Source organism: Schistocerca gregaria, chromosome 7, assembly GCF_023897955.1.
Source record: "Schistocerca gregaria isolate iqSchGreg1 chromosome 7, iqSchGreg1.2, whole genome shotgun sequence".
Taxonomy (NCBI): domain Eukaryota; kingdom Metazoa; phylum Arthropoda; class Insecta; order Orthoptera; family Acrididae; genus Schistocerca; species Schistocerca gregaria.
The window spans coordinates 217,492,331-217,508,937 of NC_064926.1; the positions used below are offsets into that span (position 1 = coordinate 217,492,331).

At 37.1% G+C, this 16,607-nt stretch overlaps 1 protein-coding gene across 1 annotated transcript in view; it reads left to right on the forward strand.

Moving 5' to 3' along the window:
• LOC126281499 (multidrug resistance protein homolog 49-like) overlaps nt 1–16,607 on the forward strand; it is a 135,150-nt gene that overhangs the window by 86,944 nt on the left and 31,599 nt on the right. Inside the window, exons 8-16 of the mRNA XM_049980506.1 lie at nt 1,637–1,761; nt 7,173–7,362; nt 7,996–8,220; nt 10,034–10,159; nt 13,107–13,310; nt 13,430–13,781; nt 15,827–15,978; nt 16,138–16,302; nt 16,408–16,512. Of these exons, the coding sequence (XP_049836463.1) occupies nt 1,637–1,761; nt 7,173–7,362; nt 7,996–8,220; nt 10,034–10,159; nt 13,107–13,310; nt 13,430–13,781; nt 15,827–15,978; nt 16,138–16,302; nt 16,408–16,512 (1,644 nt within the window). The remainder of the gene's footprint in view (nt 1–1,636; nt 1,762–7,172; nt 7,363–7,995; nt 8,221–10,033; nt 10,160–13,106; nt 13,311–13,429; nt 13,782–15,826; nt 15,979–16,137; nt 16,303–16,407; nt 16,513–16,607) is intronic.

Sequence of the window (16,607 nt, forward strand, 5' to 3'; positions counted from 1 at the left end):
TGTTAATGTCATGGTGGACACAGGAAGAGAGCCTTTCCCTGCAGTATCAGCCTGGAAAAGGCATCATGCCAAGTTCTTTCCTCACAGTCATTTAAACTTTTTGGCACTTAATGAACTGGCACTGAATTTACTAGATTATATTAAACCAGTCAGATTTAATTTGAGGCATTAATTTGTCATGGCATCTTTGATACTGAGAAAGGCCACTGCTTATCTTGTTCTGTGTCATTATCAGTGGAACATTTGAGGCTGCAATGACCAATGCCCACATAGTCTTGTCCCTTACAGGAACAATCAACACTGCCAGTGCTCCATCTCCAATGACCTTACTGTTAGCAAGATTTTGGTATATGTAATATGTTTATTTGTAAATTATAAAACTTTTCTTCCCATATGTTAGGCACTGTGTGTGTTTAAGATTGCTGATTTAATGGTATTTGTGAATGAACTAGCTCGAAGGCCATAAAAAATCATTTTAATTAGGGGATCTGTTTACATAATTTCATTGTGGTAAGACTGTACAACTACAATGATGACTTATATGCATTTGTTGGCTCCATTATATCAAACTGTCATATTTTGTTATTTAAAAATGACCTTTGTTCTCTTATGACATAAACTGTAATGCAGCATCTTTACATCATGTTTATTGCCAGCTACCTGAGCATGCAGTGCCATCTGGAAAAAAAGTGAATACAGAACAGCTTTTAGATTGGTGTATTAAAAGAAAGTTGCTTTTACAAAGATCAACCTAAGACTATTTCATAAGGTTATTAGTGTTCATTTTGATAATAGCTTTATTGTTATCTGTATCAGTCATAACTTCTCTTTGATGTTCAAACTACAATTTCCTTTGTTTCTGTTGTTATTCACAGTTTTTAGAATAGACACATAATTATTTCAAACACCAGTAGCTGAAAGAATGTGTCTCCATTTTGTCCCAGTCTTGCCCCATGCACTGTAATTCAGATATTCATTGTTTATTTTATTGTGGTGCACTTTCACTGCAGTAAATGTCACATACATTGCCTCACTGCTGACAAATCACAGATTCATATTTTACGGATTTATGTCCCCTTCAATTAGTCACATATACATATGACAATGTACTTGATATATAACCATCGTGATTTTGGAGCTGGCCATGAATATTAAAAAAATTAAATTAAGTACTAAATTTGTTACCAACAAGCTAATTTTTATCTTGAAATAAATTTGGTCTTATACCCAATGAATGGAAGTTCATTTGAAAACAATAAATATAGATTTTAAAATGTTAGATATGTGAAACTTTTATGGTAACAAACATAGCTTTTCTTTACTGTTACCATAACTTGTTAGATGATAATGATCTTTGATGTTGTGTCATAGACAAACTCATCAAGAGGACAGCCAAATCTGCATTAAATAATTTGATTCCAGTTTTGGAAAAAGAAATATAACTCTGTCACAGTACTGTCCTTAGTTGACCAGTGCAGCCAGTCCATTATAGTCAGTGTTTAGATAATGCAGTAATCAGAATCAGAAAACTTTTCCTATTGTCTTCATATTGCTGACAGTTGATACTGTTGTTGGACATTTTAGCTTTCTGGATTTTATTTTTTATGTGAAGCTTAGCATTAAACTTCTTATGCAGGTACAAAGTTCCCTGACAGCCCAAGAGCAGAATTCATATGGAAGCGCTGGAGCTGTTGTTGAGGAGGTTCTTAGTGCCATTCGCACAGTTGTTGCTTTTGCTGGACAACAAAAAGAAGTGGAAAGGTTAGTATCAAATATTAACATTAAATATCAACACACACAAATTTTGGATTGACCAGTTGGGTACGACAGTCCACAAAGCAAGTAGGCAGTATATTAAGATACTAAAAGTATTGTTTTTCCATCCTGGGCTTCCCATTATTAAGATACTAATTTACAGTAGATCAGTATGTGGCACTTTATGTCCTCACCTAAATGCATGTACATTCAAACTCATGGTTACATTATATCCATTTACCACTGATTTCTTCAAGGTGACTTAACACATGCCATTTCCTCACATCTTTTCAATGCTGTGTCTGAAGGCCGCATTTTTGATTATGCATTAAATCATAAAATAAAAGTTTCTCTCTACCATATTTCTACCAACTGTAGAAAAATTTCTGTGAAATGAGTAGTGAAAAGTGACATTTTTAATTTATTTGCGACATCAGAACAAAAAAGATGGAAAAGCAAGCAACAGAATTTTGATGCCTGTGCTTTCAGCTACATTTATACTCTGCACACCACTGCATTTTTTTTTTCTTTTATATATACAGGTTACCTGGTACGAGGGTAATCCCTATTTTTTTTATAAGTACATAGACCTGTTTATTTCTACAATGGTTTACATCAGTTTACAGCTTGAACATTTACTGTAGCTATTTTTTGACATAATCACCATTTCTGTTCATGCATTTTTGTAGACGCTGTGGCAGTTTTTGTATGCCCATGTCATACCGGCTCAATGCCATGCTGTTCAGACAGTTATGAACCTCTTCTTTCACCTCATCGTTGGAGCTGAATTGCTTTCTGGCCAAATGTTCTTTTAACCTAGGGAACAGATGATAGTCACTGGGTGCCAAGTCAGTGAGTGGGTAATTATGTTCCACGGAAACTGTTGCTGAAGAGTGTTCTCATGCGGAATGTGTACGCCGTAGCACAACATTCCTCTTCTCCGGTTCTAAATTGTCCATTTGAGTTTTTTCAGTCTCATAGTACCTGACAGCGTTAACTGTGGTCCAAGCGATTCAGCTTCAATGACGAGGTGAAAGAAAAGGTTCATAACTTTCTGAACAGCATGGTGCTGAGCTGGTATGACATGGGCATACAAAAACTGCCACAGCGTCTACAAAAATGCATCAACAGAAATTGTGATTATGTCGAAAAATAGCTACAGTAAATCTTCAAGCTGTAAACTGATGTAAATCATTGTAGAAATGAACAGGTCTATGTACTTATCAAAAATAAGAGACCTTCCTTTTGGGATTACCCTCATACTACTGTTACTTGTCTCTGTTTGCATTCCAGTCATGGATGGTGCTTTGGAACGGAGAGGGGGGGGGGGGGGCAAGAAATCTTTATATACTGTATTGTGCTTGTCTTTATTTCTACAAGTTTAACACTATAGTTATTGCACAATATACATGGAAGACTTTTTATATACCCCATATAAAGTCTTTGGATGTTTAAAAGTACCATAGCCTTTAGTGTAACACATTTTTTTTTGAAGCTTACTCAGCATCTATATAATACTCACATAGAAATTTGTAAACTATTTCTTGAACTTGTTCAACTTCTTTAGTCATTCTGGGATGATACAATTCTTAGAGAGATGAACTATACTATATATAGTCACACATCTTGATTAATTGTCTTGAGAGCTACTTCTGCTGTAGAGTAATTCTTCCCCATAGTCCTACAAATTGTAATCTGGAGTAGGACTTGTTGTTGTTGTGGTCTTCAGTCCTGAGACTGGTTTGATGCAGCTCTCCATGCTACTCTATCCTGTGCATGCTTCTTCATCTCCCAGTACCTACTTCAACCTACATCTTTCTGAATCTGCTTAGTGTATTCATCTTTTGGTCTTCCTCTACGATTTTAACCCGCCATGCTGCCTTTCAATACTAAATTAGTGATCCCTCGATGTCTCAGAACATGTCCTACCAACCGATCCCTTCTTCTAGTCAAGTCGAGCAACAAGCTCCTCTTTTCCCCAATTCTATTCAGTACCTCCTCATTACGTATGTGATCTACCCATCTAATCTTCAGCATTCTTCTGTAGCACCACATTTCGAAAGCTTCAATTCTCTTCTTTTCTAAACTATTTATCGTCCACGTTTCACTTCCATACATGGCCACACTCCATACAAATACTTTCAGAAATGACTTCCTGACATTTAAATCTATACTCGATGTTAACAAATGTTTCTTCTTCAGAAAAGCTTTCCTTTTCATTGCCAGTCTACATTTTATATCCTCTCTATTTTGACCATCATCAGTTATTTTGCTCTCCAAATAGCAAAACTCCTTTACTACTTTAAGTGTCTCATTTCCTAATCTGATTCCCTCAGCATCACCCGACTTAATTCGACTACATTCCATTATCCTCATTTTGCTTTTGTTGATGTTCATCTTATACCCTCCTTTCAAGACACTGTCCATTCCGTTCAACTGCTCTTCCAAGTCCTTTGCTCTCTCTGACAGAATTACAATGTCATCGGTGAATCTCAAAGTTTTTATTTCTTCTCCATGGATTTTAACACCTACTCCGAACTATTCTTTTGTTTCCTTTATTGCTTGCTGAATATACAGATTGAATAACATCGGGGATAGGCTACAACCCTGTCTCACTCCCTTCCCAATCACTGCTTCCCTTTCATACCCCTCAACTCGTATGACTGTCATCTGGTTTCTGTACAAATTGTAAATAGCCTTTTGCTCCCTGTATTTTACCGTACCACCTTCAGAATTTGAAAGAGAGTATTCTGATCAACATTGTCAAAAGGTTTCTCTTAGTCTACAAATGCTAGAAACATAGGCTTCCCTTTTCTTAATCTTTCTTCTAAAATAAGTCGTAGGGTTAGTATTGCCTCACGTGTTCCAACATTTCTATGGAATCCAAACTGATCGGCTTCTATCAGTTTTTCCATTCGTCTGTAAAGAATTCACATTAGAATTTTTCAGCTGTGACCTATTAAACTAATAGTTTGGTAATTTTCACATATGTCAACACCTGCTTTAGCCTGTCTCTTACATCTTGCTCACCAGATGGTAAAGTTTTGTCAGGACTGGCTCTCCCAAAGCTGTCAGTAGTTCTCATGGAATGTTGTCTACTCCGGGGGCCTTGTTTAGACTCAGGTCTTTCAGTGCCCTGTAAAACTCTTCATGCAGTATCATATCTCCCATTTCATCTTCATCTACCTCCTCTTCCATTTCCATAATAGTGTACTCAACAACATCGCCCTTGTATAGACCCTCTATACACTCCTTCCACCTTTCTGCTTTCCCTTCTTTGCTTAGAACTGGGTTTCCATAAAAGCTCTTGATATTCATGCAAGTGGTTCTCCTTTCTCCAAAGGTCTCTTTAATTTTCCTGTAGGTAGCATCTATCTTACCCCTAGTGAGATAAGCCTCTACATCCTTACATTTGTCCTCTAGCCCTCCCTGCTTAGCCATTTTGCACTTCCTCTCGATTTCATTTTTGAGACGTTTTTATTCCTTTTTGCCTACTTCATTTACTGCATTTTTATATTTTCTCCTTTCATCAATTAAATTCAATATTTCTTCTGTTACCCAAGGATTTCTACCAGCCCTCGTCTGTTTACCTATTTGATCCTCTGCTGCCTTCACTATTTCATCCCTCAAAGCTACCCATTCTTCTTCTACTGTATTTCTTTCCCCCATTCCTGTCAATTGTTCCCTTATTCTCTCCCTGAAACTCTGTACAATCTCTGGTTCTTTCAGTTTATCCAGGTCCCATCTCCTTAAATTCCCACCTTTTTGCAGTTTCTTCAGTTTTAATCTACAGTTCATAAACTTATAGATTTTGGTCAGAGTCCACATCTGCCCCTGGAAATGTCTTACAATTTAAAACTTGGTTCCTAAACCTCTGTCTTACCATTATATAATCTATCTGATACCTTTTAGTATCTCCAGGGTTCTTTCAAGTATACAACCTTCTTTCATGATTCTTGAAGGAAGTGTTAGCTATGATTAAGTTATGCTCTGTGCAAAATTCTACCAGGCGGCTTCCTCTTTCATTTCTTACCCCCAATCCATATTCACCTACTATGTTTCCTTCTCTCCCTTCTCCTACTCTCGAATTCCAGTCACCCATGACTAATAAATTTTCGTCTCCCTTCACTACCTGAATAATTTGTTTTATCTCATCATACATTTCATCAGTTTCTTTGTCATCTGCAGAGATAGTTGGCATATAAACTTGTACTACTGTAGTAGGCGTGGACTTCATATCTATCTTGGCTGCAATAATGCGTTTGCTATGCTGTTTGTAGTAGCTTACCTGCACTCCTATTTTTTTTTTATTCATTATTAAACCTACTCCTGCATGACCCCTATTTGATTTTGTATTTATAACCCTGTATTCACCTGACCAAAAGTCTTGTTCCTCCTGCCACCAAACTTCACTGATTTCCTCTATACCTAACTTTAACCTATCCATTTCCCTTTTTAAAGTTTGTAACCTAGCTGCCCGATTGAGGGATCTGACATTGCACGCTCCGATCCGTAGAACGCCAGTTTTCTTTCTCCTGATAACGACGTCCTCTTGAGTAGTCCCCGCCCAGAGATCCAAATGGGGGACTATTTTACCTCCGGAATATTTTACCCAAGAGGACGCCGTCACCATTTAATCATACACTAAAGCTGCATGCCCTCGGGAAAAATTATGGCTGTAGTTTCCCCTTGCTTTCAACCGTTTGCAGTACCAGAACAGGAAGGCCATTTTGGTTAGTGTTACAAGGCCAGATCAGACTGTTGCCCCTGCAACTACTGAAAAGGCTGCTGCCCCTCTTCAGGAACCACACATTTGTCTGGCCTCTCAACAGATACCCCTCCGTTGTGGTTGCACCTACGGTATGGCTATCTGTATCATTGAGGCACGCAAGTCTGCCCACCAACGGCAAGGTCCATGGTTCATGGGGGACTAGGAATTATCCACTATTATAAGGTCATTCAATTCTACAACACTCAAAGTTATCATAGGAAGCTGTTTGAACTGCATCATCAACTCTGGTGATTTTTCTGACACTACAAACGACAAGAACACACGAGACTATTCTGTACTTTATGCCAGTACTCTGCTGTACGTGTCGGAATGTGCACTTTTAACTGTAAATATTGAGTAACTGTAAAAAAAAGAGCTGCAGCTTGAGAACTTAGAAGTCCTGCTTAGTGCTTATTGCCATGTGTGCATGTGTGTCACGTATCAAATGCATATGAGTTGTAACCTATACTCATTTTAGTTTCTGACCTATATTTAAAGTGATCTGGCATTTGCTACACCAAACATATATTGATATAATCCTCTTGCATGATAAGTGGCCATGGGAAAGTAAATGAACATATATTTTGTAAACAATCTTGTATAGCTGCTGATACTATGTTTTTCTTAAGGATTATTTTTGTTGCAGATACAAAGAAAAATTGGTTGTGGCAGAGGCAATGGGAATCAAAAGGGGAAAATTCTCTGGTATTGGTACAGCCATGATGTGGTTCATTACATACTGCAGCTATGCACTTGCATTCTGGTATGGAGTAGTCCTCATAATAGATTCAAGAGTTGTGGGAGACTTTGAGTACACTCCAGCTGTTCTTGTAATAGTAAGTATGCTGTTTCAAAATCTGGAAGCAAATTGCTGACATTTGTGAAATGAAGATAAGTACTGTATTGTCGAAGTTATGAGGTTCATGATTAGACTGAAGAAAAGCCATAAAAATCTGTCAGTGTAGAGGGAATGCAGAAATGTGACATATCACAGTGTCTCTTAGACACCAGGCACTACATAAGTTAGCATGGAGAATTAGTAAATTAGGACATTGAATCACAATCTTTATAAATAAAAGACACAATATAACTGTTATTTATGAATAAAGACACTCATGCTCTTGCCCTTTGTACAACATTTGTAACATGGGTCATAAAAACATACCACTGATTCAGTGATAACCGATGTCAAATAAAAACTCATCTATGAGAAACATGGTTTGGATAGTAAAATTAAAAAGAAAAGAAGTTTTGCAGATAAGGAGGAACTTGACCCAAGCAAAGTCATCCATATTGATTTGTTACTTATTTCTTCATCTTTCAGTTCTATCGTAACACTATGTTTATCAATTTAAACTCCTTGTAAATTTTTATGAGATATTGCACTGGTTTACTCTGTTGAATAGTTGGAACAAACTATTTTGCAGAATGCTCACTCCAATTAATTACTGTTTAAACTTTTCATATAGGTTCTTTTTGGTATGCTTGGTGGAGCATTCAATATGGGAATGGCACTTCCTCATCTAGAAGCATTTGGTGTGGCATGTGGTTCTGCAGCTGTGGTATTTTCAGTAATTGAAAGAGAGCCTCAGATTGACAGTCTCAGTGAGTCAGGGAAAAGACCAGATCAAGTTGTGGGAGACATACAGCTGACAGATGTTTATTTTCATTATCCTTCAAGGCCTGATGTTAAGGTAAGTGTATACATTAAAAAATTAAGTACATATATAAAGGCCTTACAAATCGAGGTGGCATTGTCGTTAAGATGCAGTACTCATATATGGGAGAAGCAGAGTTCAAATCCCCTTCTGGTTATTATGATTTGAATTTTCTCCAGTTCTCTTCAGTTATGTCTTAATGTTGACATAGTTTCTTTGGAATCATCATAACCAGTTACTGCCCTAACCTTGTTTGATCCATGGCTCTGAATCAATTGCAATGTTTATGATATGGGACATTAGATAATACCCATCTTTCCTTTATACATGTAGTGATGTGAATCATTTAGAAATGTAGAGATGGAGAGGAGGAGAGTGAACCTGCTGGACTGTGGATTGATTTTGTTGGAGATTGAAAATGAAAAATTTGAAAATAAATTTGTGCTACAGAGACAAATATGAGGTTTACAACTCCAATAAAAACAGAAAAAAGTCATGTTTTCACAGTTTCCCCTATTATCTGCATAACATGCTACAATTCATTTGGCCTCATCTGTGATGCTGATTGCCTTGAAAAGCAATAAAAACTAGCCATGACAGTTCCAGATCCTGCCAAGTCCATGCAGTGACTACATTCCCACATGTGGAATGGAGAAACAACTGGTGAAATTCAGCACTAAATTGCTTCCATTTATCATGAAAATGTTACAGATAGATGGAACTGTGGTGGTATATTTTGTTTCCTGTGATGTGAGTGGTGCACACTACAAGAAGAGAGGTGTACCCACATAACCAAAACAATACAACTTTACTACTTTTTTTAAAATTTTATTTTACAATATTACGAAAAGAATAGATCACTACTCACCGTACAACGGAGATGCTGAGTCACAGGCAGGCACAACAAAAAGACTACTAAACTACTAAGCTTTCAGCCAGAAGGTCTTCTTCCAAAATAGACAACATACACATACACATTCACACACATGCAGCTCACACACAAAGGACTACTGTCTTTGGCTGCCAATGCCAGATTCTGAGCCTGGCAGTGGTCATGTGTGGGTGAGTTGCATTTGTGTGAATGCATATTTGTATGTTCTCTTTTGGAAGGAGGTCTTCTGGCCGAAAACTTACATATTTAGAAGTCTTTTTGTTGTGCATGTCTGCGACTCAATGTCTTCACTATATGGCGAGTAGGAATCTGTCCTTATTCCGTCCTGAATTTTCCAGCTGTTCTTTTACTTGACACTTCAGACAAAACATTTATGTTACTTCACACAGAATATTATGAGTTGTCTATATGTTGGTAAAGTCAAGATCTGTATAATTCAAAACATAACATCTAAGCAGAATTTACTATGTTCATGCTAAGGCCATCATTCCGGGCTGCAACAGATTTGATCCCCATTGGAATTTTTTTGATTGTATTATCTGTGATATTTTGTAGAAACTTCCCACTCATGTTACATTTACAGCAGGTATAGTAATGCTTACAGACAGATCAGGTTATAGATACACTTAAGGTATAAATGAATACTGACTGCTGACCACTAACAAAACTGATTACCTTTCTATGTTCAGACACATCTGACATGTTATGAAGAACAGTGATATAATCTTCTTCACTGAATTGTGGCCTATAGTGAAACTTGGCAAGTTATTTGCTATCTGGTGTCATGTCTCATGCTGTTTAAAATGTTTGCCAAGATTAAATATAAAATTGTACATACATGGCTGAAAATGTAAATTTCTAGAAAAATTATTTACTCCACATGGAGAATGCTATTTATAATTCCACTTCACAGTGTCTTTATTAATAATGTTCTAACATCTGAAAATTCTTGTTTAGATACTTCAAGGACTAAATCTGAAAATTAAACATGGAGAAACAGTTGCATTAGTTGGGAGTTCAGGTTGTGGAAAGTCAACAGTTATTCAACTAATTCAACGATTATATGACCCCATTAAAGGCAATGTAAGTCAATAATTTTCACAATTATAGATGCGTAATCATTATAGTAATCAATATCATGCCATTAACATTTGAATATAGTTTAAAAACAATAGCTATGTGTCAATGATCTAATCAACAGGGGTGGTAAGTCTCTTATTAAATTCTGTGATGGTGAATTTGAAACTTGGAATAAGCCTACTGATGTTTCTGTGAAGCATACAATTGGACAGTGTGCCTGCAACAGGAACTGTGGAATAGAAGAAAATTCAGAGTGTAATTTTGTTATTTTTGTGTTTGAAGTTTCTCACTTTTGTCACGAGTTATTCAGTAAAAACAAATGTACTACTTGTCACTTTATCAGGATTCAAGACACTCTAAATGTGCAACAAAAATTTACATATTTAGTAAAACCTGCAATCTACTTAATCTTGCAACTCTGGGGCTGAAATTTATCATCAAAGAGTTGCAGAAACCTTTTTATTTTACTCACTGTTTATAATTCAATAGGAAGGCTGTTAGTGGTTCTCTTGGAATAACCATGAAACACAGGTAAAGTTAATGACATCTGTGTCATTTGGTAAGCCACACATGCTGCCTGGGTCATGCCACATGGCAGACACCTCAGGGAACTCAGATTCTGGTTAGATATGAGTGAGCCAAATTGTGGTTCCTGAATTAGGGAGCTGTAGAGTGTCACCAGTCCTCTGGAACTGTATGCTCTGTGCATACTTCATTGATCACCATGGAATGTTGTAGCGGAATATTGTGTGTCATTGACGGTGGTGGTTATATATACCCTTAACCTTAAAGTGTGTTATGTCCGATGAGGTGGAAAGTAGCAGCCTCTGGAGAACTTACCGCACCCCAGTTGTAAAATGCTTACTCAATGATGTGGGGGGGTCTGTCTGGGTGGACCTTCCTCATCAATCCAAAAATTCTCCACACTGTTGAGTGGACTGCAGGTTGTACATACCACCCAACCACAAAACAGCTCAAAAGGCTAGTTCTCCGAAGCAATCAAGGACAAACATTAAAATTATGAGGAGTAGCAGAATGTTTTTTGTGGTGTCACCACCAGACACCACACTTGTTAGGTGGTAGCCGTTAAGTTGGCCGTGGTCCGTTAGTATACGTCGGACCCGCATGTCACCACAATCAATGATTGCAAACCGAGCGCTGCCACACGGCAGGTCTAGTCTAGAGAGACTGCCTAGCACTCGTCCCAGTTGTACAGCCGACTTTGCTAGCATGGTTCTCTGTCCACATATGCTCTCATTTGCAGAGATGACAGTTTAGCATAGCCTTCATCTAGGTCATTTGCTACGACCTAGCAAGGCGCCACATTCAGTTACTATAATTACTTCAAGAATGTATTCTGAATAGATAATATTGCAAATCATGTACCATCAAGTTAATTAATTAATGGATTAAAGTTGTGTATCAAACTAATTACGTCCGCTTTCTGAATTTTCATTCCTTGTCATGTTCCAGACCTCACGTCAGTATAGTTCTTCTCTCCTCATGCTAGCCTGCTTGAGCTAAAACGCATGCATTTCGGCCTCCACTCATAACACTGTGTTGGCTCTTTTGCTATCCCAAAATTTTTATTATGGCTAAAAGAGAAGAACGTATTTGACAAGGCATCACCATTTCATGTTCATAGTTCCCTGGAGTGCATGCCTGCACCATTAAAAATCAATGAAATGACTTAGACATGATGTGCTCAATGGAAAAACATAAATCACTGAACTCAAGCCAAAGCATGGTCTCCTGCCACCAGACTTCTGTCTACAAGCAGTTCATTTTAATATATTCCTAATGGAAGGTAACCTGAAGTTCATTTTAAGTCTAATGGCCCTACTCCAAGCCACAGAAAGTATATAGCTTCCACAGAAAGTCTGCCTTCAGTGGGAAAAGAGCTAAAAGTGATGTGAAAAAATTCATCAATGATGAATAACAGTCCTTGCAACCTCCCATCCCTTATATCTGGTTATTCATAATTAAAATAGGATTTTTTCTGGACATGCTTCATTCTAAACCTGACTTTGTTACCATTCTGCAGAAAACTTCCAAAATCATATTTTATCAACATCTGCAAAAATGTCAATTTTTTTTTTTTTTGTACAACTTCATGTGAAGCCTGAACAACAATTCTCCTGACCATGCATATATGGTAATGCTTGGGCCTTGTTGAATGAAACAGCAAGACTCTGCCTCCTGCTGGAAAAGGTGTGCTCAGCTCTGAATGTTCCTGAGGACCAGTGATGTGTAAGGGGTATCATTAACTATGTCATACCACTATCAATAGTGGTACCCCTTACATCATCTCTTTTCTTCAATGCCAATTTACAGCCAATTGCTGCAATAGTATATCTTTCATACAGGGCACAATAGCATATCTTTCATACAGGGCAACACTGTGCTTCCTATACCCATCTCTTAATAAATAACAGACAGCACAGTACAACCTGTTTTTAAATCTATATTTTAGGACACTTTAAATGAGCACTACACATATATGACAATAACCATGGATGGGTCAAAGCAGGGGACTCTTAGGGCTGATTAATGGTTTTCCCTGAATATTCCCTCAAGATTTGTTTACCAATAGAACTTACTGAAGTATGTTTGGAATTATATTAAATTTTGAGTTCACTAGACCAGATGGGACATTTTCGTGCTGAGAAATTCCTCATTTACTCTAACTCAATTTTATTTCTTACTTTCTCACATTTTAAAAATTTTTCCTTTTAGTCTCACATCTTTTCCCAACAGACATACATTTAAAATATTAACAGAAAATTATTATTATTTTATAAATTTCATGGGAGTTTTAATTATGGTGTTTCTGTCTGTGAATGTTTGCTATTACATCACATTTGACTTCACAGTTTAATCTTATGCTATGTTATAATAAAACATCTACATTAAAATATAGAGTACAAATGGCACATATCCTTGTCTCAAGGTGCTTCTTGATGGAACCAATGTAAAGGAGCTAAATGTCAATTGGCTGAGGAATCAAATTGGAGTAGTTGGTCAAGAACCAGTTCTTTTTGCCACTACTATTGCACAGAACATTAGATATGGCAAAGAAAATGCAACCCAAGAAGAAATTGAAAAAGCTGCCAAAGAAGCAAATGCACATGATTTCATCATAAAATTACCACAGGTAAATGGTGTCTGTTATGTTATGAAAAACTGTTTATTCATATGAAATGAGTATTTTATTGTATAGAATGCTGATTTCCATTAGTGTTATCATGATACTAATTGTTATTGTTTGGATAGGGTTATGATACGATGGTAGGTGATCGTGGAACTCAGCTTTCTGGAGGCCAGAAACAACGAATTGCAATAGCACGAGCCCTGGTGCGGAACCCTCGAGTGTTACTCCTTGATGAAGCAACATCAGCTCTTGATTTAGCAAGTGAAGCAAAAGTGCAAGAAGCACTGGATCATGCTAGCCACGGACGTACCACAATTGTAGTGGCTCACCGCTTATCCACAGTGCGTGGAGCTGACAGAATAATTTGTTTGGAATCAGGCCGTGTTGTTGAGCAGGGAACACACACAGAGCTCATGGAACAAAATGGACATTATTTTGAGCTTGTACATGCTTCAACAAAAGCTGCAAATACAGGTACAGAGTCAACTTTTATAGACAACACAATACTATGAAAAGAAAAGATTACTACTCACTATATAGCAGAGATGCTGACTCGCATATAGGCATAACAAACAAGACTGTCAAATACATAAGCTTTGAGCCAAGAAGGCTTTCATCAGAATTCGACAAAACACACACACACAGGAATGTGAGTGCACTCACGTGCTCACAGTCATGCAAACTCTGCTCAGAGTCTGGCCTTTGCAGCATGTATTGTCTAATTCTGGTGAAGGCCTTTTTAGCTGAAAGCTTGACAGTCTTTTGTTGTGTCTATCTGTGATTCAGCATCTCCACTACATGGTGAGTAGTAATCAATCTTTTGATATACTGCATTATTCCATTTTAATATTTTTCATTGTTTGATTTTTATTGATAATGTAGATTACCTTTTATTACACAGATTCTAATATGTCGTTCATGCATTTGTTTCTCTACTGAAACCATATAGTTCTATTTATATGTTACGAAACTTAATGTAGAGCCATGTTAATTGAATACCACTGAGTAGTCCTCTTGCTTTATAGTTTATGTAGTGAATTTTAAATTTTACTAAACTGGAAATACTGAATGGTAGAGTTAATGTATCAATTTGTGTTCACTGTATTTTGCAGCAATGTATTATAATTACTAGAAGTAGTGTCATGTTGAAGAATTACTGAGAGAAGAACTAAGAGAGCAAATAAAATTGTTTCAATTGTTTAGTATTCTCTTACTACTAATATTTTTGTCTGTACCGTTCTATAAATTCTTATTGTATTTTGAAAATTATTGAAATGATAGATAGTTTTTTGTCTGATGTGTTTTCTGTCGGCACTTTTCTCGGGATCTTAGGCTCACTGGGGCTTTCTTGACATTTTATCAACAAGAGTGGCTAGCGTTGTTAATGATTCACATTCCATCCTGTCATGCTAATGGTCATTGTTGTCAGGAAAAGGTCGTTGTTGCAGTGGGGCAACCCAGGCTCCAAGGCTTTCCTCTTTCTCATCAAAACTGTTGTTATCCTTGTACATTTTGATAGTTCCCTCAAACAAATGACTGTATTAATTCCTCTTCACAGTAAATTTATTATGAGGCCAGTCAGTCTCACATAGTGCATGCACAATCTCAGCAGGTTTCTCCATATGTCCAATCCTGTAATGCTGTTTACATTCAATGATTCAACTAGTGACAGACAGTCTGGTCATTCCAACATTAACTTCTCCACATGTACATGGTGTGTGGTGTGCTCCTAATATTATGAATGGGTCCCATTTGTCCCAGTCTGAATCCAGTGGAAACCTTTAGGATGAATTAGAATGTTCACTTCAATCAAGACTCTTGTGTCCAACATCACTACCTTCTCGGATTTCAGCTCTTGAGGAAGACTGGACTTCCTCCAGATATTCAGGTGCCTCACTGAAAATGTCGCCAGCACTGTGTGTGTGTGTGTGTGTGTGTGTGTGTGTGTGTGTGTGTGTGTGTGAGTGTGAGTGCACACACTCGCATGCGCGCATGCTCGTGCGTACATATTTTTTCATATTTTCAGAAGCTGATGTTGTGCAGTACATTATGGAAAAAATTGGATTTTTTGGGGTGAGGGGGATGCTTTGAATCACTTTCTAAAATTTTGTGTTTGGCTACATGAAGGTACACAAACAAACTCACAGCCTGTCATGGGCACTCACATGGCACCCTCATGCAAAAATGTATACTGAATGAACTGACGGGTGAGATGGGAAAGATAACCTTTGCTTATTCCAAAGTCTTTTATATCTTCTTTGCCTCCTTACTTATACTGACTAAGAATATTGATTTACTGTAGTTAATGTAGCAAACACTTATTAATAATAATCATAATAATCAAGGACAGACCAATGAACTATGCAAGACTACAGTAAAAAATTAGTATGAAACTATATATTTCTTGAAAACTGCTTAAAGCTTTATGACATAATTTTTCTAGAGTAATAAAATATACATTAAAATAATCTGTTTTCTTTCGGTAATACTGTATTTGATAAAGATTTCTTCACTTGCAGACTCTGTTGGATGCACACCAGATGAAATAGTGCCACAGGAAACGGAACATTTATCAAACTTTTCACGGCAACTGTCAAGGCAATTCTCAAGGCAGTCTTCAAGAGCGAGTAGTATTGGCAAGCAATATGATGTTTCAGCATTTCAGAAAGAGGTCAGCACTTGCAGAGAAACAAATATTTTCTCCATTGAGTCTCATGCATTATCAACTTTTCACTACTGATTTGAATATCCATTTACTGTCAGATTTTAAGCTGCTGTATTTTATTATTGTTCATGTTCTCCCTCAAGCCATTGTTATTTATCTCTCTAGGAAGAGGAAAACGTTGACAACAGTACAGTGTATGATGCGCCCATCAGTCGCATTCTTGCTCTTAATAGACCTGAATGGGTTTATGTTACTGTTGGGTCTATTGCATCAGCACTTGTGGGGGCAAGTTTTCCACTTTTTGCAGTACTTTTTGGTGAGGTTTATGCGGTGAGTTTATTAAAGTGATCTAACCATAAAATTATGTTAATTTTATAAAATCATATTGTAAAAATTATTGTTTCTTGTTTGTGTACATGTGTCCTTTGGTTTTAGGTGTTGTCTCTTGAAGATTCTGAATACGTAAAGGCACAGACAAATATTTATGCTCTCTATTTTCTTGGTGTTGGTGTTATTGCTGGTATTGGCAGTTTCTTGCAGGTGAGACTGATGTTAAACATAAGGAATTGCTTAACAAACTTAGTGTCAGTTTAAGAGATAAAAAATATCCAGCTTACAACAGAATAATGTCAACA